The sequence below is a fragment of the Didymella exigua genome, assembly GCF_010094145.1.
Source record: "Didymella exigua CBS 183.55 unplaced genomic scaffold M421scaffold_1, whole genome shotgun sequence".
Taxonomy (NCBI): Eukaryota; Fungi; Ascomycota; class Dothideomycetes; order Pleosporales; family Didymellaceae; genus Didymella; species Didymella exigua.
Window position 1 is genome coordinate 549,105 of NW_022984775.1, and position 22,840 is coordinate 571,944.

The 22,840-nt window shown below is 53.2% G+C and overlaps 11 protein-coding genes across 11 annotated transcripts; 6 read left to right on the plus strand and 5 right to left on the minus strand.

The window, feature by feature from the left end:
• Window positions 1-625: 625 nt before the first annotated feature.
• Window positions 626-2,377, minus strand: M421DRAFT_51156 (PCI-domain-containing protein; the record flags this gene model as incomplete). The annotated part of the gene is made up of 6 exons (XM_033594903.1): window positions 626-1,360; window positions 1,385-1,510; window positions 1,566-1,966; window positions 2,007-2,071; window positions 2,125-2,283; window positions 2,334-2,377. The coding sequence occupies 6 exons, from the start codon at window positions 2,375-2,377 to the stop codon at window positions 626-628; spliced, it is 1,530 nt and encodes a 509-aa protein (XP_033454261.1).
• A 1,049-nt stretch (window positions 2,378-3,426) lies between these two features.
• M421DRAFT_110545 (uncharacterized protein) lies at window positions 3,427-4,596 on the plus strand. The gene is made up of 6 exons (XM_033587187.1): window positions 3,427-3,598; window positions 3,675-3,725; window positions 3,783-3,800; window positions 3,856-3,872; window positions 3,925-4,278; window positions 4,329-4,596. Exons 1-6 carry the CDS (start codon window positions 3,549-3,551, stop codon window positions 4,439-4,441), a joined length of 603 nt encoding a protein of 200 aa, XP_033454262.1. The 5' UTR covers window positions 3,427-3,548; the 3' UTR covers window positions 4,442-4,596.
• A 749-nt stretch (window positions 4,597-5,345) lies between these two features.
• On the minus strand, window positions 5,346-6,318 carry M421DRAFT_415068 (uncharacterized protein). Its single transcript, XM_033590557.1, has 3 exons — window positions 6,217-6,318; window positions 6,069-6,163; window positions 5,346-6,014 (listed from the first exon to the last, which is right to left on the minus strand). Exons 1-3 carry the CDS (start codon window positions 6,255-6,257, stop codon window positions 5,668-5,670), a joined length of 483 nt encoding a protein of 160 aa, XP_033454263.1. The 5' UTR covers window positions 6,258-6,318; the 3' UTR covers window positions 5,346-5,667.
• Window positions 6,319-6,485: 167 nt separating this feature from the next.
• Window positions 6,486-7,270, plus strand: M421DRAFT_88066 (40S ribosomal protein S9; the record flags this gene model as incomplete). The annotated part of the gene is made up of 4 exons (XM_033597631.1): window positions 6,486-6,550; window positions 6,627-6,725; window positions 6,802-7,035; window positions 7,090-7,270. 4 exons carry the CDS (start codon window positions 6,486-6,488, stop codon window positions 7,268-7,270), a joined length of 579 nt encoding a protein of 192 aa, XP_033454264.1.
• A 418-nt stretch (window positions 7,271-7,688) lies between these two features.
• Window positions 7,689-8,414, minus strand: M421DRAFT_38777 (trimeric LpxA-like protein; the record flags this gene model as incomplete). The annotated part of the gene is made up of 2 exons (XM_033589930.1): window positions 7,689-8,256; window positions 8,314-8,414. Coding segments are annotated over 2 exons (669 nt in total), but the record flags the coding sequence as incomplete, so codon positions are not given.
• A 2,310-nt stretch (window positions 8,415-10,724) lies between these two features.
• Window positions 10,725-11,974, plus strand: M421DRAFT_110675 (uncharacterized protein). Its single transcript, XM_033587190.1, has 4 exons — window positions 10,725-10,970; window positions 11,137-11,174; window positions 11,229-11,375; window positions 11,429-11,974. The coding sequence occupies exons 1-4, from the start codon at window positions 10,968-10,970 to the stop codon at window positions 11,487-11,489; spliced, it is 249 nt and encodes an 82-aa protein (XP_033454266.1). The 5' UTR covers window positions 10,725-10,967; the 3' UTR covers window positions 11,490-11,974.
• A 428-nt stretch (window positions 11,975-12,402) lies between these two features.
• On the plus strand, window positions 12,403-13,616 carry M421DRAFT_51084 (aldolase; the record flags this gene model as incomplete). Its single annotated transcript, XM_033594893.1, has 2 exons — window positions 12,403-12,762; window positions 12,837-13,616. 2 exons carry the CDS (start codon window positions 12,403-12,405, stop codon window positions 13,614-13,616), a joined length of 1,140 nt encoding a protein of 379 aa, XP_033454267.1.
• A 111-nt stretch (window positions 13,617-13,727) lies between these two features.
• M421DRAFT_110665 (uncharacterized protein) lies at window positions 13,728-14,381 on the plus strand. The gene has a single exon (XM_033587189.1). It carries the CDS (start codon window positions 13,838-13,840, stop codon window positions 14,324-14,326), a length of 489 nt encoding a protein of 162 aa, XP_033454268.1. The 5' UTR covers window positions 13,728-13,837; the 3' UTR covers window positions 14,327-14,381.
• Window positions 14,365-14,811, minus strand: M421DRAFT_110700 (uncharacterized protein). Its single transcript, XM_033587191.1, has one exon. The coding sequence runs from the start codon at window positions 14,677-14,679 to the stop codon at window positions 14,437-14,439; it is 243 nt and encodes an 80-aa protein (XP_033454269.1). The 5' UTR covers window positions 14,680-14,811; the 3' UTR covers window positions 14,365-14,436.
• Window positions 14,812-17,112: 2,301 nt separating this feature from the next.
• On the plus strand, window positions 17,113-19,111 carry M421DRAFT_415073 (uncharacterized protein). Its single transcript, XM_033590558.1, has one exon. The coding sequence runs from the start codon at window positions 17,481-17,483 to the stop codon at window positions 18,798-18,800; it is 1,320 nt and encodes a 439-aa protein (XP_033454270.1). The 5' UTR covers window positions 17,113-17,480; the 3' UTR covers window positions 18,801-19,111.
• A 2,659-nt stretch (window positions 19,112-21,770) lies between these two features.
• Window positions 21,771-22,490, minus strand: M421DRAFT_192 (uncharacterized protein; the record flags this gene model as incomplete). The annotated part of the gene is made up of 1 exon (XM_033588004.1): window positions 21,771-22,490. One exon carries the CDS (start codon window positions 22,488-22,490, stop codon window positions 21,771-21,773), a length of 720 nt encoding a protein of 239 aa, XP_033454271.1.
• Between the last annotated feature and the right edge of the window lie 350 nt (window positions 22,491-22,840).

Below are 22,840 nucleotides of genomic sequence, written 5' to 3' on the forward strand. Positions count from 1 at the left end.
AAGAACTGCCCGACCCGCAACATCCTATCGTTGCCGTGCCCCCACGCCGCAAGCGAGCCAGGGCAGGCCGCAGAGAGGTGCTGCTTGTCGTGTTCCATGATTAGCTGGCTGTTCTCGCTTGACACTCCTTGCCGACTTCCCCGAGACAAGGAAGAGCAACAGGGCCACTCCGCTGCTTGTTAACCGAAGCATCAAGGCCACTGCGTCACAGGTACTCACCGACGTTCGCACATCACGAAACAGAGCGGGGCGCTGCCTGCGGGCGGCTGATATGACCGCACGCTCGGTACCTTGGCTGGTTACTTGAGAAAACGAGGCCGACGTTACATACTGAAGCTCGCTGCTGACCAAACGGGGTGGAGGCACGCAGGTGCACCCGAACATGTCCGCCTCTGCTGAGACGCCAGCTTGTGAGTCGCTGCTCAGGTGGTGGGGTCTCTCGACTTGTGCTACCTGCTGGACCAACCCTGATCTCTGCTTCTGGGGAACCAAGCCGCATGTCTCAATCGTTCAGGTGTGCGTAACCCTCAGTGACGGTAATGTGTAACTGGCGGCATCCCGTGGTCTTCCCGAATACCCAGACACAGGTCGTCTTGTGGACCGCTCACAGACCGGTGCCTGCAGGTCATCCTTTGCTCGAGACTCCCAAGCGTCCCGCGGGGCCCTTACCTTTCGGTCGCCCAGATTTAGATCCCAAGCCATTCATGTTCCAGGACGCACGCTGGCCTCCGGCCTCACCTGGGGTAGGAGCGAATTGTGGGCCGCTCTCGTCCGACTTGAAGCCATCGCCGTCGTTCAGAACCGTCTGCCACAATGATCCAATCGCGGCGCTCCACTCCTTCATCGCCTGCACCCGGTCCATGTCCGTACTACTCTCGACCTCCACCGTCCCATTCTGCTGGTTGATCTTACCGTGCAACCGCTTGTCAACGATCAAGAACCCCACAATTTCCTGAACCTCGGGAAGGGAGATCTTGAGTTGCTTCGCAATGAACGCCAAAGTGAACCGTGTGTAGGGGGCAACGAGTTTGATGACGGCCTTGGTCCGCACGTTACGCGTGACTTCGTCAATGTTCTCGGCGATGAATGGATCCTGAAGCAGATCCTGGTTATTCTGCAAGATCTTCTCATACTCATGAATGTCCTCACGCTGATAGGCGTTGACGAGGTCAGTCATTGTGGAAATGCGGGGATCGTTCTGGTAGGGCTTGGTCTCCTGCGAATCAAACGGATTGATGTCTGAACCCGACAGCATGGTCGCAAGGACCAGATACTTCAGTACCTGGATCCGCTGTAGCGATCCAGCCTCGTCATAGTTTTTGAAACTCTCGAAGAAGTCACTCTGCGCCCCCTTCCAGTTCTCTGCATCGCATTAGCGCCGCACCCGTGTCTCGGATGGTTGGTACTTGCCTTCGCTCATGTGCATCTTGCCACCGCATTCTCGGATGATACCCATGATCTTGGGATGCGGGACGGCAGATTTCACTTTAAGCGCTCGCTGATATAGTGCCTGCAGAAGGTGAGCTGACTGTGCACCTCAGACTAAATGAGGTGGCAATACGAACCTTCAAGCGCTTGTTGTTCCTGGTCTCGGCATACATGAGGATCTCGAGCGAGTAGACCTCCAAGGAGTATGTGCCTTTACTTGGATCGTCTGTGCCATCCTCTCTCTGGCAAGCCTTGTGCAACTCCCGAAGCTTCTCACTCAGCTGGCGGTAGTCCTTCCTATCTAACCACAGCCTCGCGAGCTTGATGTTCGTCTTGAGCCAGAGTCGCTCGTTGTTGGTGCTCTGGAAGATGTCGAGAGTTAAGGCGTAGAACTTCTCCATGCAGCGGTATGCTTCCGCATCCTCAGCAGCCTTCTCGATGAAATCGAGCATGTTGTTGATGGACTTCTCGGAGTAGTTTCGTGTGACGGCGGACTTGACATAGGTGAGGAGCTCCTTGTAGTGTTCGACGGCCTGGGCTGAAATTAGCTAGACGCAACGGAAGAAGATGGGGTTGACTTGCCTGATCGTACCGCGCCAGCCTGAATTCAAGCTTGATGGCTTGCTTCAAGCCTTTGAATCCCCTGTGTCCGTCAGCGCCTGTAGCTGACTCGGAGCCTCGAAATGCGTCTCGTACCAGTCTGACTTCTCTTCTTCCAGCGCGGGCATCCCCAGGAACTCAGCTATAGCCGCCTCCGGGTCATCGACCTTTAGCTGCTTTGCGTTGTAGTACTTGTTCTCGATGTCGACATCGCCGCTTTCTTCGTCGTCGTCGTCCTCGTATTCGAAGTCATACCTACACGGTCGTTAGGTTGAATGCCCAGGTGTGATTGCAGGTTCACGCACTCCTCCTCCCCAGAGTCTTGCATGAAATCATCGTCGTCAGACATGGTGTGGCGCGAGCGGAGGTTGTGAAGGGTCGGGCACTGTCAGGTGTGGTGCTGCACGTGTGAAGCTGTAGCAATCTTGGCGGTACGGTAGACAACGGATTTCGGGTGGATGAGTGGTGGTCGTAAAGGTGGAAGTGGGATTGTTTGCTCAGCAAAGGCGGTGTTGGCTGCGATTGAGACCTCCCCGCGTCGCCGCATCGATAGTGGGGCGCGCTAGCTCGGTCTCGCGCCGGCTTCAAGGTTGTATCTATCTTCGAACGCACAATCTCACGAAAGACTTTCACGTCAGCAGTAGTGAACTGTGATCGCAGTTCGGAGAGTACCATCCTGACTTCTATGCGCTCAGATTCGATAGCAACAGTGCACTCGAGAGCAGAGCACGAATTGCACACAACACGCTGAAGAGACACAGTGCGCGCGCTCTTCAAAGCAGTCTAATTACATCCATGCAGCAGATCGGACTGCTGGACACGCGGCATGGCATTGCATGTGAATGTGAGAAGCATTCAAGGCCCGGTACGGTGATGTACACCATGTGATTCCCAGCCTTTTTCATTCTTGTTGGGCGGCAGGTGGAACTTCGAAGCTTGCTTCAATTCCACTCAAGCTCCTGCCATCACTGGTCGGTGGTCGGCTAGCAGCTCCCCCGTTAGGAGCGACGATCCAGGCACCGTCATTTTTGGTCTATGGACCTCATCAAACGTTAATCCGCTTTGGTATCCGCACGTATTTTGTCAACATTGATTCCGCACAGCATTGCGAGAATACGTCTTGTATTTTTCCGTCCCTCGTGAGTCCTCATCAAGCTTCTGGCCGCTTGGCGCGACTGCGAGCAAATGCACTGCGCCTCGTTCCGGCGGAGCGCTGGTGGAAAGGCGGCGATGGCTCGCGGAGGTGTCGCTGAGCTGACCCTAGATTAGGTTTAACGCGTGGGCCGTCGACCGTCCCCATCGCTACCGAAGACATCGCCTGCCGGCTCTGGAACGCCCCCGACCTCACTCTACACTTATCAACAAGCCCCGCCGACCTCTACTTGGTGCGCGACATTCGCTCTCCCATTTCCGCACCGCTTACGACCGCCAACGATTCCCGCGTCTCCAATCCGCGCGCACACCTCCTGAGGCCGACGACATCTCGAATCGATCGCCGAGTCACCCTCCCAGCCGTAACGATGCCTATGTGTGGTGGTCAAAAGTCGGTGCAGCGCAAGCTGGTACTCCTGTACGTGCCTACGTTGAGAGAGCAGGCCTTGGACGGACGAGCGAGCAATTGGATGGGGCTAACATACGTCTGATAGCGGCGACGGCGCATGCGGCAAGACATCACTACTCAATGTCTTCACAAGAGGGTACGTCACTTTGTACTGCGTTTTAGACACGTATATGGTTGCTGATCTCCTGCATAGATATTTTCCAACAGTATAGTGAGTGATGCGCCCCTGACGGTCGGTGCATTTGACTAATCGCAGTCTCTCTCAGTGAACCCACAGTGTTCGGTATGCATGCTACAAGTATGACAAGCAATGGCTTGGACTAACGCTCCCATAGAAAATTATGTTCATGACATCTACATCGACAACACTCACGTCGAATTAAGCTTATGGGACACCGCCGGGCAAGAGGAATTCGACAGGCTACGATCTCTCAGCTACGATGACACGCACGCCATTATGCTCTGCTTCTCCGTTGACTCCCCCGACTCGCTCGAAAACGTCGAGACTAAATGGGTCGGCGAGATTGCCGAGAACTGCCCCAACGTTAAGCTCGTCCTGGTCGCATTGAAATGCGATCTGAGGAAGCGCGAAGAGGATGATGCCGAGGGCGCTGAGCCAGAGAAGCCATGCATCGACTACGAGGAGGGACTCCGAGTTGCAGAGAAGATCAAGGCCCTGCGATATCTCGGTACGATAGAAATCTCTAACTAAGGAGTGTGAGGCTAACGGGCTGCATAGAATGCTCGGCCATGAAGAACCGCGGCGTCAACGAGGCCTTCACAGAAGCTGCCCGTGTTGCTCTGCAGGTCAAGACCAGCAAGGACAAGAGCGGCGGTTGTACGATTCTATGATCCTGCACAGAACGCATCCCCACCTCCCCACGACACCATCAGCACCCCTATACACCTGCGCCCACTTACTATTTTCCTTCTCCCAAAAGCCGACACGACTCTCATCTCGATTTGTCTTCCAGCGTCGCTCCGTTCATACCCTTCTTTATATCGTTTACTTGTAGCTGATGTTGTGGATCCCAGCCAAAGTGAGAACAGCTATTGCGATTTTTCGAGCTCTGGGACGGTGGAGACGCGCACAAAAGGCGGTCATTCAGCAACGACTACTCAAGGCTGGCCTACCTATTCTTGCCGTCCGAGCTTCGAGACTATGGGAGCTCTCACGAAAGGCAGCTTGGAGGTCCTCACGAAAGGCGGCTCTCCAACAATTTCTGTTCCCGCATTGGTGAAGGTCCAATTCGACGTTGTTGAAGACTCCCTGCGTCGTCTTTGCATGGACTTGCTCCAGCACTTTATCCTCTTATTGTACATGTGTACTCTGGCTTTGGCTTCGACTTATTGTTTAATCAACTTGTTTATGCATGGCATAACATGGACAGGATGGTGGTGTAGTGGATGGAGAAGTTGAATAGACACATACCTAATGCAACTGACCGCTACGTGCAGCATTTGCAAATTTGTGATTTGTATGCCCACCGAAGAATTGGTTGGACTCAGAGTAGCGCTCTTGTGAAAGAGTATGAAAAGTCGTGTCCGGTAGAAATGGGCTGTCGAAGATTGCTCGGCTGCCTGGCAGTTACCAAGGATGACACAACTGGTGTCCGTCTCGCTGACATGAATCATAGGCGCAATTGCAACCAATGTCTGCGAACAGGGACATGAAACACGAGCGCAATTGCTACCAATATCTGTAAACGCCTGGAGGGCGCATGCTCATGAACGCAGGTTGCTAGAATCGAAGCGAGTAATCGATGATCATGGTTAGTCGTCGATTCAATATGTAGTCTCATGGGTACTTCACACTGCGTATCAGAAAACACAGATTGGATGTTCATGGGTATTTGGTATGGACTGGGACTGGAGGATGATATTCATTGGCGTGAGGGGTAACTCATAGCCAAATCATGTTGGCACACCATGTCTGCACCGATAATTCGCCGCTTTCCATGCTGGTGAACGTGCAGAAGAGAGAAAAGTTCGAGATCCGAGAAACCACGCCGTTGCCCATCCGTTCCCATTTTGCCTTTGCTGACCACAGACTTTCAGACTAGCCTCCGAGTGCCCGCTTAGATCGTTGTCTCGTAAGGTACCGGTGTGATGTTCTCCGGCTTGTTGTCCTTCAGGCTAATGGTTCTGGCCTCACGGGGCTGTGCGGGGAGGCGCTTCATCTGCTGCTTCTCGCCGGTCTCCTTGGCCTTCTGCTGCTTGGCGAAGTTGAGCTTGACGCGCTTAAGGAAGTCCTCGCGCGAGCGGGAGTGGCGGACGTGTTCGACGCGGACGTTGATGCGCTTCTCAAGGTATCGGTTGCCGACCTGCTTGTGGAGAATGACACCGACAGAGGACTTGGTGACGTTGTAGACGATGCCAGTCTTGCCGTGGTAGACCTTGTACGGCATACCCTTCTGGACGGCACCTGCGTATCATGAGCATACTGCAACTGTTTGGTTTCGCACTGTGGGCTCCGTACCGTTGGCAACAACATCGACGATGTCACCGACCTTGTACTGCTTGAGGTAGGTCGAGAGAGGGATCATTCCCTTCTTCTTGAAATCCCTGGAGAAGCTGCGGGCAGTCAGCGGGCTGGCGCAATTCCGTTCCTGCAGTCCTCTACGTACGCATAGCGCGTACCCGCGCGGAGACCGGCTGCGTGACCCATTTTGACTGTGTGTTTTGGCGGTTAGTCTGTCGTGAGGTTGGACTTTGAAGTTGTTCGACCGGATGGAATTTCGAGAGCCGTGGGCTGCGCTTTCCTCGCTTAGAGATCCACTCTTGCCCCGCTTGTCATTGGCCAAACAGGCAGGAGCGCTAGTGCTCGCACAGTGGCTCTAAATCTCAGAACACCAAACGCAACTTCTCTTTTCGAACCCTAACGACAACAGCAACAATGGCGCCCCGTTCCTACTCGAAGACGTACAGCGTCCCCCGTCGTCCTTTCGAGTCCGCTCGTCTGTACGTATTGCCCCATGGCCACTGAGCGCGAGCTTGCTCCGCTTACGTCTGGGACAACTGGTTAATGGAGGAACAGGGACACTGAGCTCAAGCTCGTCGGCGAGTATGGTCTGCGCAACAAGCGCGAAGTGTGGCGCGTCCAGCTCACTCTCTCCAAGATCCGTCGTGCTGCCCGGTAAGTCCGCTCCCTGTGCCGTCGTCGCGCTGACATCGCACAATGGCCGCGAGTGCAAATTTCTGACCTGCGCCAGTTCGCTTTTGACCCTCGACGAGAAGGACCCCAAGCGCCTCTTTGAGGGTAACGCCCTCATTCGCCGTCTCGTCCGTGTCGGTGTCCTCGACGAGTCCCGCATGAAGCTCGATTACGTCTTGGCCCTCAAGATTGAGGACTTCTTGGAGCGCCGTCTCCAGACCTGCGTCTACAAGCTCGGTCTTGCCAAGTCCATCCACCACGCCCGTGTCCTGATCCGCCAGCGTCACATTCGGTAAGCAGCTCTGAGATGGCCAAAACGAGAGAATACACCACTAACACCGCGCAGTGTTGGCAAGCAGATCGTCAACGTTCCTTCCTTCATGGTCCGTCTCGACTCCCAGAAGCACATCGACTTCGCCCTTACCTCGCCCTTCGGTGGAGGCCGCCCCGGCCGTGTTAGGAGGAAGAAGGCCGCCGCTGCCAACAAGGGTGGTGACGACGACGCCGCCGAGGACGACGAGGAGTAAATCCTACGTCACAGGGAACGATTCATGGGTGACCGGCGTTGGGCATGACGGGATGACATTTCGGGCGCTCTTGCTGCCTACGACTTTAGTATATCCCGCACGGTTTCGACTGGTGGAAGGCCTGCATAAACAGCGTGTAGCCTATCTGCCCAAAAATTTCAAGCTGCCATCATCCGTTCTTCCGTACTGTGTGACGGGCATTAATATGATCCACTCCTACGCTGACATAGCTACGGCCTGAACTGTAGTCACATATCTTGCGCTCGCACGACGGATCCTTTCGGTCTGGACGGTGATAACCGCTCGGGCGTCTTATTGGTATGTGCTCAGTCTCATATCTACCCCATTATTCTTACATAACCATCTACTCCCAATGCTACATACTTAACCATGATGACGTCTACTTTTCCTCAACGTACTCCTCTGGCACAGGGCTGACCTTCTTGACCACCTTCGCCGGCTGCCCCATAGCAACGCTGAAGTCTGGAATATCCTTCGTCACCACGCTCATAGCCCCAATCGTGCACCCTCTCCCAATCGTCACACCCGGCAGAATAACCACGTTCCCCCCAATCCAGCAATCATCCCCTACAACCACGGGTCTCCCATACTCCACGTTATCTCTCCTGCTCTGCACCTCGCTCTCATGCGTGGCAGCAAAGATACTCACGTTAGGCCCAAACATGCAGCGATCGCCAATGGTCACGAGACTGCAGTCCAGAATCGTCAGGTTGAAATTCGCGTAGAACCGCTTGCCGAGTGAGATGTTGCAGCCGTAGTCAATGTTAAAGGGCGGCTCGATGAATATTTCATCGTCGCCCAGGCGCCCGATGATACCTTGCAGGAGCTTTAGACGCTCGGAGGCGAGCACGTCGAAGCCGGTGTCTGGGTCGGTCGAGGCGTCGGGGAACCAGGTGTTGAATTTGTGGGCGAAGGCACGGGCGCGGTAGCGTGCGCGGGCAAGCTCCGGGGAGGGGGCTGCGTAGCTGAGATTGTGAGTTCGAGCGTTCGAGCGTTCGCAAAGGATTCCTGATCGAGCGTACAGCATGCCTGAGATCATCTTCTCGTACTCTTCGCACCAGGGCACGTGGTTGAGGGCTTTCGCCTTCTCAATCTCTTGCGTATTCTTCTGTGTGGCTGCCATTGTGACTTGTGTGTGGATTGCTTGTGTGGAGAAAGCTCGATTGGAAGATATATATACTATCTGCACCTGCAGCGGCCACGTTGCGTCGTGCTTGCCATGGAGTCAACAATCCGGAAAGGCGGGGCTGTGTGATCGATTAGGAAGTATCTCGCATTTTAGCGTATATTTCTTGGACAGCTTGACGCAGCGCAAATGTTGCGACTGTGTGGTGGAGACTTTGGAAAGAACTGAGCCCGGTACGACATCTGGCCAATCACATCGCTGAGGCAAGCACTTTTCCTATCGCGTTTAAATGTCTTGGTGGCAGGGCAAATCCAGATAGAGGTTAGATGTTGGCAATTTAACATGCAATATTTATCGAAGGACATGAACATTATGTCACCTTATCGATAGCATAAGTTAGACCATGTCTGAAGGAGATACATAGTAGTCATCAGGTGACCAGTGCAAATAGTACCCCTTGAGTGCTAAAATACCATCGCCTCGACTCGCCGAAGAGTCGTCCCCAGTCTAGATTGGATACAGTAATGAGGAGCTATCGGTCCCTCATACCTATACGAGTGAATATCTCCAGGATGAGACGTCTTATCTGCTCGCACATATTTGATAAGATTGTACGCTTCAGCCAAAAGCAATCAGTACTGTGTTGATACCCGCTACAGGTGCCTCTGACTTACCGTCGCATCTTGTAGCTCCTTGACATAGGCCTTCGCATGACCGAAAAGCTTCTCAACACGAAGCAGATCGAAAAGACCAACAATCTTTTCTTCTGTTGCTTTGTTGTTCAGAAGCATTTGTCTGACCAACTCGCCTAGATCCTAGAACTTGTCGCTGCTCTCTTCGTCCATGACAGAGAGGTAGCTTTCGGTTCTGGAGTCGCTCATGATGGAGGGTGGTATGACACGAGTGATGGAATCGATGAAAGATGTAGATGAATGGAGACGCAAATACTCTTTGATAACTTAATTGTTCACCGTTGATCCGCTGTGAAAATATGGACGATAGTATCCATTCACTGGCGTGCCAATATGCTGAATGCTAAAACTAAATTCAATCTCAAACCAAGATTTCTAACACAGTCGAAGCGTAGGTGTTGACCGACTGAACGAAAAAAAGGCATGGCTCCAACTAGATTGGCAGTTTTGCTTACACTTCTCCTTGCATTGGAGGCTGATCCCTGCTAGCAGGAGCGGCCCTATTATCAGTGACAGCCATAGGCAGGTCCCATTTCTTAGCAATGTACAACATTGTGATAAAGCAGTTAATCTACGCACTGACTTCTGGCCATATCAGACCCGTCAACTGGTGTGCTCAGCTCACCATAAAGCTTATCGCCAGAAGTTCGCGGCTTATCTTTGCTACTTTCAACTCTGGAATGTGGACGATGATGGATTCCAGGAGTATCGTGGAACGAAATTCACAGACAAAGTCGAGCAGGTCAGTGATGTCCTCGTCTGTTGCCTCTTCCTTGTTAAGTATGGCTCTGATGGTGCCACATAAATAGTGAGATTTAGCGAGATTGTCGTTGTTATCGGTTGGAAGGTAGCTTTCAATATTGAAATCGTGCATGGTAGCAGGTGGAAAGCTAGAATGCCCTGGGTGAGTGAGACTTTATTAGAGAGCATCAGGTGAGCTTTTCAAATGTACCTTCATCGTGATGACACTCATGGCTCTGTCCTCTTGCTTCACAGTCAAGGATGCAATCCCTACCAAATGCACTCGATCACTTCAGACATTCCCGTTTCCAACGTATCTCATCAGCTAGCCGCTTCGTTCTTCTATTGTTGGTCCTGGGCTACCCCTGGAGACAGTCATGGCAGCAGAGAGGGAATGCAGAGTATGGTTCAACAGTGGAAAGATCAGAGTAAGTGAGTCCAGCTTTTCGGTAGGACGCAAATACCGACATTTGATCACACAACCTTCGCAGCCTCATTGCTTGGTAGATGCTATTTCGAGTGCGTGGTGGCACTTGCTGATCTCAGAAAGCGACTTGCAGTCTAGCCAGGAGTCACAATGAGGACTTTCGACTCATCATATTGAGCTGCTCAGTATTTTTGCATCTTCGAGCTCTGCGATGTGACGATACATGTCAAGTGGTGTTGTTAACTGCCTGCGGTCGCGCCAGAGGGCCGAGTGGGTCCCAGAGTGAGGGGGCGAGGCGAAGTTTCGCGGCGAGGAGCTCTTGCCATCATTGATTTTGCGCAGCGGTCTGCAACAACGCAACTGCAACTGCAATAGCACCGCGATCGAGAGTGGCTAGTGATCTTGAAGCTTCTGTCTGTTGCCTAGATGAATCTCGAAACTGAGCCAGTCACAACTCAGTGAAAAGGTGTTTTGGTGTTCCGGCAAGGAGCAACTTAGCGAACGCACGGACGAATTAGCGTCGAGAGATTTCGCCAAGCCCACTGTCTGTCTGGCGTCTACGGTTGAAATCCACGTCCCTCGTCTTGACTCTCGAAAGCTGTCCAGCGTCCACGCATCCTCGCGCCATACCATCAACAGAACCCGTTGCCGACAACCTTTCAAACCGAAAACTCTCCACAAACCGACAAAATGGTGAGTGACCGCCGCCGCCAGCCCGCAGGAAGTGTGACAGGAAGATTGTGCGGCCTGCACACGACAGCCTCGGAGTTTGCCACAGAATCTTCACATCGCAACTTTTGGCGGCCACCCTGCGCGCAAGCAGTATCTCAATGGACTTCGCATGCTAATGCCACCCTAGGTTCTCGCTGTTGACCTTCTCAACCCCTCCCCCGCCGCGTACGCTTACACCCTTCGATTCGCCTCCGCGACTACCGACTAACATGCATCCAGTGAGGCCCGCAAGCACAAGCTCAAGACTCTTGTCCCCGCCCCCCGCTCGTTCTTCATGGACGTTAAGTGCCCGGGATGCTTCACCATCACCACCGTCTTCTCGCACGCCAACACAGTCGTCGTCTGCCAGGGCTGCTCGCAGGTCCTGTAAGTCAAGGAACATCTGGATGAGGAAGGAATAAGGACTAATGGCGGAACAGGTGCCAGCCTACTGGTGGTAAGGCACGTCTCACTGAGGGCTGCTCTTTCCGCAGGAAGTAAACGATTCTCTCGGAACGATGACGGTGGGATTTGACGGGTTACGATGACGACTATCATGGAATAAGGGTGTAGATCTCATTGGTACCGATCGATCCGACTGCGGGATAGAAGAGGGATCTTTCGACTCGAGTCAATGCAAAAGTCAAAACGGGAGTTCCGGATATTCAGCGTTGATCACAGGGCAACCCTTTCTCCTTCGATCTAGTCCCTTCTGTTTGGCATCTCTTTCACAGCTTTTCTGTACATGCATGTGGAAGGGGAGATGGCATATCTGAGCTCTGGACACGTTTTCTGAGGGCGAGGACCGGTTTGCAATCGAGGATACCTCCGCAGCACGCGGTCCTTTGTAAATCGAAAGTCAATTCTCAAATTCGCTCCTTGCACGAAGTGACATCACGCCATGCGTTCGATGGCTTGATCTATGTTTCTCCCTTTTTTCTTCCTACATCTCCCCCATAATCATTTAATCCTGCCCCACACTACGCCATCTATTTCAGGGTCTTGAGCTCCGATTCCCCTTCTCGAAACAACTACACCGACTCTAACCCGAGCTCTGAAAGTGATGGTACAAACTTGTTTGACCATACCCATTGAAGAAGGACCTTAGTCTTGGCTGCGCTTTCTGTCCCGCACGATGAGCAAACGACGAGGTTTCGCCGAACTCCGACAACCCCAGATCGTGGCTATAGACAAATGATTCTCTTTATAATGATGGCTTGACCCTTAATGTGACGCTCACGAATTCTCTTGAGGGAGGACTCGACTAGTACCCACCGTCCTCATAACGTCATACCACCAATCACCAAGATCTTCGCTCGGCTTGTCCGGCCTTCCGCGGCCTGACCACTGACCTCCTATCTATCGAAAACTTTCCGTTTTAGGCTTGACTTGCTCAATATCAACAACTGTCACCATGTCTGCGCCTGCTGAGAATCCCCACCCCACCCCCCTGACTGAATCAGAGGTCTTGATCCGCGACTTCCTGGCTGCAAACCCCGCGCTTGACGCTGAGCTGGGCCCCATTGAGGTTATGACCGACCGTTACACAAATGAAGAATGGGCCGCGCAGATCGCGGAAACCCAGAAGGCGGTGCTGAAAGAGGTGGAGAGTGGAGAGAGGGCGCAAAAAGTGTATGAAGGACCGAGCATGAGGAACGGGAACGAGGCCCTGAAAGAATTGGCGAAGACGGTTGACCACACAGTCTTGAAGCTGGAGGCGACAAGCGCTCAGATCGACACCTTGTGCAGTGAAGCCAGGACAGAAGATTTCAAGGTAGGCAACCTCGATTTTGGGGGCTGGCGCCTTTTCGAGCTTCTATCCAACTTGCACGAACTAACAGGAACCAGTCCGTCTGCGTCCGAATGAACTGGGTACAGCGCTGTTTCTCCAATCTGAAGGGGTCGTCGGTGGTCGTAGCAGCCGTCGTTGGTTTCCACGAGGGCACTCAAGACACATACTCCAAACTGCGCGAAGCTCGCGCCTGCGTGGCCGCCGGCGCCTCCGAACTGGATCTCGTACTCAACCACTCCCTCCTAACCAAGCACAACAAGCCCAGAACCCCGCGAGTCATCCGCAGCCACGATTCGGCAATCGACAGCATCACCGCCGCCAACACCACTGCGAACTCTAGATCTGCCAGCGGAGAGGAGGATATCCCAGACTACAGCGCCATTTACCGCGAACTCGCATCGATACGATCCCTCTGCCCTTCACCCGTCGTCATCAAGCTCATCCTTGAAACCTCGCAACTCACCCCCAAGCAAATTCTCGCAGCCTCGCACCTCGCGGCCGCCGCAAATCTAGACTTCATCAAGACCTCCACTGGCTTCAACGGGCCCGGCGCATCGCTGCCTAATGTGCAGCTCATGGTCGGCGCATCAGAGTATTTGCACAAGACTGGCGTCAGCGAGAGGCATATGCAGGTCAAGGCATCAGGTGGTGTCAGGAGTCTGGAGACAGCGATCGAGATGCTGGAGGCTGGTGCAACGAGGCTGGGAACTAGCAGTGGGCTGTGGATTATGCAGCAGGCGAGGGAGAAGGTTGAGCAGGCGAAGAGTGGGAAGGTGGAAGATAGGCCGGGGGCGACGAGGTTGTATACTGATGATTCTGTTGCTGGAGGGTACTAAGTAGTTGTCACCTTGCGCAAGCATGAAGTAACCATTGATCGCCTTCAATTGTTCTCAGATTTGCACTGAGTATTTCCAGTAGCTGACTACTGTTAGCATCCCAGCAAGTCATTACTACATCCAACGCTCGCCATCGCATTCTCCTTGTGTCGATAGCATCGATCAATACCCAGCTACTGTTCCTGATCTCTTATACTTACGCAGTATTCTGTGGTCCAGCGATGACGGGTCCACAAGCAATACACTACAACAGTCACACCTTGGGAAATTCGCTCATGCTGGATCTGCACTACAAGCCGAAGTCGCCGTACGCATGTGTTGGTATACGAAAGAATTATATTAGTAGCCTTGGACAGCCTAGCAGCGTCGTCAGATGCCACCCTTTCCAGAGGAGAACAAATGTGGTAATTCCTCAACCTTCGGCGCGAGAGTATCGCTTCCACTGCGCGACCCGATCAACGCTGCACCCGAGCAAACTTAAGACTAGGTCGGAGGACTCGATCGCTATGACATGGATTCTGACGCATCCGAATCTTCTCGGTCAGAGGTCATATTCAGAGGTCAGAGTAAGGAGACGTCTGCATCCTCAATTATGCCCTATCCACGAAGAGTCTGAGCGTGGAAACATTACCAAGATTCCATCGCAGTTTTGCAGGCACTTACAGCGAGGAGATGATGCCAATTGTCGCTGCAGCACAAAGCGCGGGTGAAACTTGACAACCGCAGATCATTATCCATCAGTCCTTCATTCACTCCGGCCCATGCAGTCTCATTGTGCGAAGATACCATGATATCGCGAGTCGAGACGGCCGTTTCAATATCAGTCTGAAAATTGCAAGGTAGTCTCTTTCCAGAGCATACTGAGACAGAAGGGCTTGTCGTACTTAGCTCCTTGAAGTAGCTGACCTCGTCGTCGTTGCTCCCGAATGTTATGAGCCATGTAGAGCACAGCCTTTGTGCGGCAGATCTCATCGCACATGAAAACGCAGGTCAGACCTCCAGCAAAGACGCCAAATTGCAGCTGACCATTAAGTAGGTATCGAGCGCGGAGCACTGGCTCCATCTGGTGCTGAACATTGATTTGTGAAGTTGTTGCCTCTTTTGCTGGGATCCTGTAGTAACGAGAAAATCGTGACCGGCTAGATGGGTATGTTTTGCAGAGCAACTTAACATTTGTTCCTCTATTAGGCGCGCTCGATGTTGGTGGTGGTTCCAGAAGTCAGGTTCGTGACCAACAGGATGGCTTATTAATGCCTGCGTGCTTTACCCTGGTCTTGTCCCGTCAATAGTATTACCTTTCGAGCGGAGGGGTGGCCTTAACCCAAGCCTCAAATATCGATGGGTCGTATCTGCAGCTGCATGTACGAGATCTCGGTCGAACAGTTCTTGTGTGGACTCCGGAATAGCTGACTGGCTGTCGTTTGTACATTCCCCAAGAAGCGCACTCGCCAGGATGAGTGAGGCCTCAAGGGATGCATCTCGTACCTGAAATCCTCCGCGGGTCTGGTAGCGACAACGACAAGCCTCGGTATGACCGAACTATGGAGCACGCACTGTATTAAGATCATGGGTGGCTAATGTGCAATTTACCCCAACTGACCCCATGAACTGGATTTGCGCGCTCCCGCGCGTATGATCCAATGGGGTCTGAGACACCTCATGCCACACGTGAACGACGTCAGTAGATACGTAGGATTATGCGGGGTAAATTCGACACGGGAAGACAGTGTTTACATGCATGCTGTCTGTCTCCGTTCTGGTACTTCCATCTCAAATCCTCAGTCAGGTCGAAGGGCGGGAGTCTCGAACACCGCGATAGATTAAAGGTATGCAAGTCCGCGGCGTTGTTTACGAAAATAGTCAGGCCATGCTTAGAGATGGACCGAATCGAATCCTGCGAATATGTGCTCAAGAGATTTTGCTAGGAGATAAGGATGGGACCAGCAAGAACAACATGAAACTTCTTTTGAAATGAGTGATCGCAGACAGCTCGTCATGAAGTCTATGCTGAAGATAGTTATCGATGACGATATCTGACACCTAGAAGCCACGCACGTGAAGGCTCGTTGCCGCATGAGATTTTGCCAATGGGTGAGACACGCGCAGATGCCAGGCCGGATGAAGTGATGAGGAATCTGGGATCCACGAGGCTTGAGCACCGTAATGGTACAGTGCTGCTTACGCGCAATGACTTTTACAGTAGTGACTTGCAGCTATGTGGCGCGACTGCACTTCGTTTCACAGCCGGAGACAGGTAACAGGCTGGTCGCACCGCCCGTTTCTATCCAAGTCGTCGTCCCGCAATTTCTGGAACGTCAAGCCTGTCAAGTATCAGCCATGATCTCCACGGCTGGCCTGCTAGCTGTGTGGGATGCCTGGCCGACCAATGTGGAGACTTGGAAGCTTTCGTATACAGGCGATATTCCTGCAGAGCTTCGACCTCTTCTCGATCCATTCAGGGCGCATGTCGTTAGGATGTCGCAAACCCATGGCAAGACGATGGCGGTCCCGTTCGGCCGTGGGACGCCTTGGATGCCAGAGGGCCCCCTTCCCTGCATATTTCAAGAGCCGGCAGTCACGTTGCGCGCAAGGGAAGGCGGCAGATGCGCAGCTGCAGTCAATCATCATCCATGCCAACTGTATAGTGCAATTCATGAAATAGAGTTAGTAAACGCATTGATTCGGACCGCGTAGTAGAGCATTTTGGCAAGAGTCTAGTCCTCCTAGGTCTTTCACCCTGAGCTGATTGAAGGATCAGCCAAGGTGTTGGTGGCCGCTTCCCCCAGATTTGCTAGCGAGAACAGCCCCGGAGCCAAGCAATCTCCCCACACGACAGCGCAACACAAGAGGTGTGTTGAATCGTCCAGCTCTTTGCGACCTCGACTTTCTCCTTTGCGCCTCGTTCGTAAAGATAATAGTTGAGCAACGCGACGCAAATCTTGACTGCCGAGCGTGCATACGAATTGGTATGATCGGGCGGTTGGCACGCTCTGTGGCAGCGTTGTGCACAGTACAGTGCTCGCCCATGCTTAGGGGTCTCCACACGTAGTGGCTGCGGAATTACTCCCTTCGTTCCACGCCGTCCAACGCCCGTAATCCCTGGAGCTCATCACACGACATTAGCCTGACAATTTCGTCGAGTCCAATTTTGTCGTCTCTTCAACTGGCTTTGCACGCCCGGACATCGGGGTGTTGGAACAGTGCGACCGTCACGACGGGCAGCAACATTCATCACGTCTCCATTGATCGGTTCCCTCCAGTCGTTCGGTGTGACCACGACTCAGCATCGAAGCAATCCGTTCGGCTGGCTATACTTCGTACACCAGGTGACAGGGAGTAGAGCGCACCCCAGTCAAACCTTGGGTTAGACCCTGTCCAGCTCGAGCTAGCACCCGTCGTAGCATGCCGCGCCTGCATGCTCGTTAGTAACGTTTCTGCCCCAAGTCGGCGGCAGACTGAAGGTCAGTCCCCTTTTTATGCCGTTCTTCTCCATCAAATTAAGTTCCACAGATCCTCTTAGCAGTCTCTTGTTTTATCCTCTTTTCCTGTCAATATTTTTCCAACGCCCAAGGGTCCATCATTACTGAGCAGATCTAGAGCCAACATTCCTTCGTACACAGCTGCAAGCCACAGCGTCCCCGCGACAAAGGATCGCATCATACCCTCCTTTCATTCGACCCTTACTCAGCCACGCCAGCTTAACCCACGGTTACCAGAAAGCACCAGACAAGCTGTCTTCGTATTGGCGGTGCTGCGATCAATCGCTTTGTTGTACACAATGTCTTGAAGACCGCGAGTCAGGCCACCCTCATCCAAATTCACAACCATCTCTCCGGAGATCTCGAACCGCAAGCAATTTTCGACATGGCGAACATCGACATAACTCCCAGGTATAACCTGGAGAGGCGCTACTTGCCCTTCCCGGACAGCCTGGATCCGCTCCCGCCCGTCTACCGCAAAGGTCTCGTTCCGGTCACCATGTTCGCCATGATGTCTTTGCTCAGTGTCACAGCGCTGCTCGTCTTCATCACACATCGCTTAATCAGCTGGCGGAATCACTATCGCTATAACGTTGGACACAATCAATTCGTAATCCTCATCTACAACCTTCTGTTGGCAGACCTCCAACAAGCGATTGCATTTGTTATGTCGTTCCACTGGCTTCGCATCAACAAGATATTGGCTCCAACAATACCTTGCTTCATCCAAGCCTGGTTTTTACAAATCGGCGATGTCTCAAGCGGGTTCTTTGTACTTGCTATCGCTATTCACACATGGTTGGGTGTGGTCAAAGGCTACAAGGTGCCATACAAGTGGTTCATCGCTTCGATCCTGGGTCTGTGGGCGTTCGCCTTACTTCTGACTGTCTTAGGTCCTGCCATGTACAGAGACCGCTACTTTGGACGAGCTGGAGGATGGTGCTGGGTTTCTGTCAACCATACGCCCGAACGTCTTTGGCTCCATTATCTATGGATCTTCATCGTCGAATTCGGCACAATTGCGATCTACGGACACGTTTTCATCCACCTACGTGGTCGCATCCGAGGCATCCAAAGTAACGACACTACCAAGCTGACCCGCGCAACAAAGTTCATGGTCATGTACCCAGCCGTCTACGTAATCCTCACACTCCCCATCGCAGTAGGCCGCATGGTCGCCATGACCGGCACACCCATGCCAGACGTCTTCTTTGTCATCGCCGGCTCGCTTCTCACATCCTGCGGCTGGATCGACGCGCTACTCTACGCTCTGACTCGGCGCATCCTCGTCTCGCAGGAAAGCTCAACAGGCCCATCGGGACAATACAACCGCACCGCCATCACAACAACCAACACAGCGAACGCCGCTCACCACGGCGACATCGAAAACTATGGCCTGATGTCCATGCACAAGGAGACCATGCCCGCGCGCTCCGTCACCATCGTCGGCGGCAGCAACAGGCTCTCGCGCATAGTCGACAGCCGGCTCGGACGCGCCCAGACACAGACGCGGCAAATAGACTCCCTGCGTGAAAACAGTCCGACAGGAAGTCAAGATGTGATGCTCGAGACGGGCCCGCTCCCAGACAGGATAAAAGTTCAGGTCGAGACGAACATCCACGTCTCAACGGCGAGCGTGGACGGCGACACGCTTACACCGACAAGAGAGAATAGCTGCAGCCCTACAAGGCCATATGCAGGGTGAAGTGGTAGGGCAGTGTTGGCAGGTCCTGCAGGCGTGGGAACAAAGGATTGTGTTGCGGATAAGCGTGGCGCAAGGCATTGTCTCGTCCAGACTTAACCAACACAGACAACCCCTGCTGACCAGCTTTCGGAATAGCGGAGATCGACACAAAGCGACCCTGCGATGTCGAGCTGGCGGTGTATGTTCTTATTGTACAACAAGCGCGGCGTTGAGTGGTACTTGGGCGTTTTTGCCTTCGTTATGAACATGTTCCTTATGTTGCATGTGCTTACGGCTGTTGTGGGAGTGCTATACTCTTATTAGAAATCGAGTTGTCATTGCATCTTTTTGCCTTGTGCTGTAAAGGGAATTATCAACACATGGTCATACTTCTGACGGAAATAGAGCAGCGAAGTGATCGTGACCACCATGTTGATTACTGTTGAACGTGGGTAACAGAAATGTTGCCTGCTGGGTTTGGTACCTCTGGTACATTTTGATATACATCATGTAAATCGCTGCGGCAACTGACCGCGAATTGACGATGTTAAGGTCCTGACACTTGACAAGTCGTGTACAGTGAGTTTGCTATCTGTCAGGCTGCGTCCTGTCTAGACCCATCCTGCCTATAGTGAATCGACCTGATGTGGTTGGAACAGCGAGTCGCGTTCAAAGAACCTGTTCTAGGACAACTCCGGATGCTAGGCAAGCTGGTGTGCCAAGGAGGTGCTCTCTTGAGTGTCGGTCCTGATTGTCTTTCCAATCTACCGCCCACGACTTAGATGTCTCCCTTCGCCCTCTGGAACATTTCATGAGCGTTAGGTGGGTTCGCGTCGTCTTTCTCAAGGAACCCAAAGACCAAGATGATCTCTCCGCAAGAAGAAGGTGCCGACTTCTTTGCCTGTTTCTCGGATGATGTCGATGTTTTTGCCTATTTCTGGGGCAAGACTGTCTTCTTTACCTCTTCTCGATCCGATGCCACTTCCTCGCCGCCTGAGGTCAAGGTCGCGTTGAAGCAGCGCTAAGCCACCTTAGATCAATGCGAGCCGTTTGAATCCTCTACGGGGACTGAAGCTGAGAGACCAATTGAGAGATGAACCCGGACTGATGGCTGATGTGAGATCGCTTAACCGGAGGTACTCAAGCTTGCGCTGCCACTCTGCTTGAACAAAGTTCCCGGCGCCGTCCAGCCCGTGCTCTCGGTCCTTTTCGTTGGGCGTTAGCTCTGGGGCGGCGGCCTCAGAGACAGTATCAACAATGGCAGCCTTCGGATTGAGCGTAAATACTAGTCCATTGTGTGGCGAACTTCAGGCTGCAACACTCTATCGACTAGAGTACCCCGGGAAGTGCGCCATGACTTGATCTATTGTGGAATGGTCAAAAAGGACGAGCTCGGTAACACTTGATCTCAGCGGTAAACTCGATGGAAACATGTATTGATCGAATCGAATCCAATTCCAGCATGATCTCTGAATACCACTGATTCCAATAGTATCACTCATGTGTGGTTATCATTATTCATTTATAGAGTCCTCTTCCCATCAGATGGGCTACGCACAAAGCATGCGGCGACTTTCGTGACTTCCTGTAGTTCCTCGTGGGTGTAGGGGAAACGCGAAAAGAACACCGAGCCATCCTCGAAGTAAGCTCAACCCGGAAGGATCCCACCTAATCTAAATAGCGGGCGCAGGTCGCCTGGTCGTCTGGAGTAAAGCCCACCCAGGTTGACAAAGTTCTGGACCAGATTTCTCCAGCGACCCCAATCCATCAGCGCAGCAAGACGTCGTTGAGGCAGAGTGATACCAAGACTCGTCGCCTCCTTATGGCAGATCTGAGCCCAAGGTATGGGTCGGTCACGGCGATGCTGCAGCCACTGTGGACTTGGGTGAGTCGCAGGGCGTGCTACCGGAGCAAAGAGGGAGAGAGTGATTATTGCACGGCGCGAGGATGGAGCGAGATTGTTGACATGGCAATTGACGCGTCTGCACCGAATACATGGTGAGCGATTGTGCTCTCGCTGCGCGTGTGTGTGAGGGTGTGAACCTTTGTTGTGTGTTTATGGTGGAGAAAGGATTTGGTGAGGCAGTTGCCCAAAGTCTCGCGAGTGACGTGTAGCCGCGGTCCACCCAGCTGGGACCCGGATGATCTACACTTGCGCTGCTCTTAATTCCACTTCAATTCCTGTACATCCGTTCTACTCTACACTTCTCCCAGCAGATTGTGCGCGACACGCTCTTCTCGACCGCGCCTTTCAATGGTTCATTCGCGCAAGTGCAAAATGTACATGAATCAGTGTCACCGCGCGGACATGTATATAACATAAGCCGTGCTACTTCCCATATCTGGATTGGAACACGAGGTCTCGTAACTATCGAGGCAAGAGCACAGGACAAGTGGAGCTTCTACAGGACGCCTTGCCAATACCTAGTGTTGCTGACTACACCCCTGAGTCGCCCAATACGATAAGGCTGACCGCTCACCGGTACCCGCGTTTTTTGTTTTCCAGCCTCACTGCGATGGCCAAACGCCAGCCTACTTTGGCGACAGGTTTGGGTCCGATGAACGGGAAGAGGGCCGCTGCATTCGACCAAACGCAGAGCGCAATGAGTTGCTGGTGCAGTTGCGCTCGGCTATGCAAGGTCTCGTAATCGCCAAAATTAGCAGAGTGGTGCAAGCCGAAAGGGCCTCGACAACGTTGACATCGCCAGGCATTCCCATGTTGAGTGGCTCGATGGTGCAGCTACAGCCGTGCGCGGTAGCGGTCCGAGGTGGCTTTGTAATGCCAGTGATCGGCCGAGCGTGGGATTGCAACACGACGCGTCCATTGTCAGGAACGCTATCCTCTCCACCTTGCATGGCTATTTTGGTACAGCGCGCGGTGTCCTATTCTTCGGTGTCGTCGCGCCCAAGTATCGAGACAGTGCTTTTACGAGCTCGTAACTCCGCCGGGATCCGTGCCCGGTCTAACTGAGGACGTCCACACGAGCCAGCTCAAGCAGCATCGACCTTATCTACAATGCTGTCGATCGCCATTGAACGGATAGAGGGCGTTGTTGGTGTTGGCGGCGCTATTGAGTCGGCCTTCGCACCGGTGGGCTGTTGCTGAGCCTGTGGTTGTGGCAGCGTTGGAGGTTGGGTCAGTGAGTCGTTCCTCACATCGTCCATGGACACATCATCGCCGTCGACAAATTCATCTACCTCCCGCAACCAGTTCGATTTCAGGACTTCCATTGGCGGATCCAGATCTGTAGCCTTGCCGCCCTTGCGCGCTTCTGCAGCCGTCATCTTCCTCTCGCCGCGCTTGTGAGGGTGGAAGTGCATCCTGCGGAGGTGTGAAGCAGCATTATAGCATTCGTTATACCTCTTACCGGTCTGGCAGGCCTTGCAACTAGCGAGGAAGGTCTTGTCTGGCGATGTGTCGATGGTCACCCATACTTTACGCGTCTTCTTGTGGACGCGATTGGTATGACGGCGCAGCTCATGCTCGCTCCGGAAGCCGTCGGGATAGTCAGAGCAGAGGGGACACTTCAATCGCATCACTCTCCGCGACGGCGTCTTGGATGAGCTTTGGAATGTGGGCGAAGTAGTCGGCGTGTCATTCTTGACGGGAGCTGTGACGAGGGTCTGTCTCGACATGGACTGCGGCTCAACCGGATCAGTGGTCTGGGTGGCCGTCGAGATGGTCGTGGAAGGGGCTGTTTCTTCTTTCATCCTTGCTCTTTTTCTTGTAGGAGGCATGTACTTTGATGCAACCAGGGTCCAGGAGGAGTTTGGTAAACAGCCAGGTGCGCAGCGTGGTAGAAAGATCCAGTAGGTAGTCGATTTTCTGCTTTTGGGTGGGGCCGGATCTTCCAACGGCGACTAAGGCTGACGGGGATAGAGGGTGGGATGTCGAGATGGCAGGAACTTCAGAAGGGATTTCGAGTCGGCGGCCTGGGCGGGGACTGGACGTGCCAAATACACTTATGCAGCTGCCTGATGATAGACCGAGTTTCGCTGCGAAGGTGGAGTGCGACAAGGCTGTGTTTTTCAGCCGGCGTCAGCCTCGCACTTGCCATATG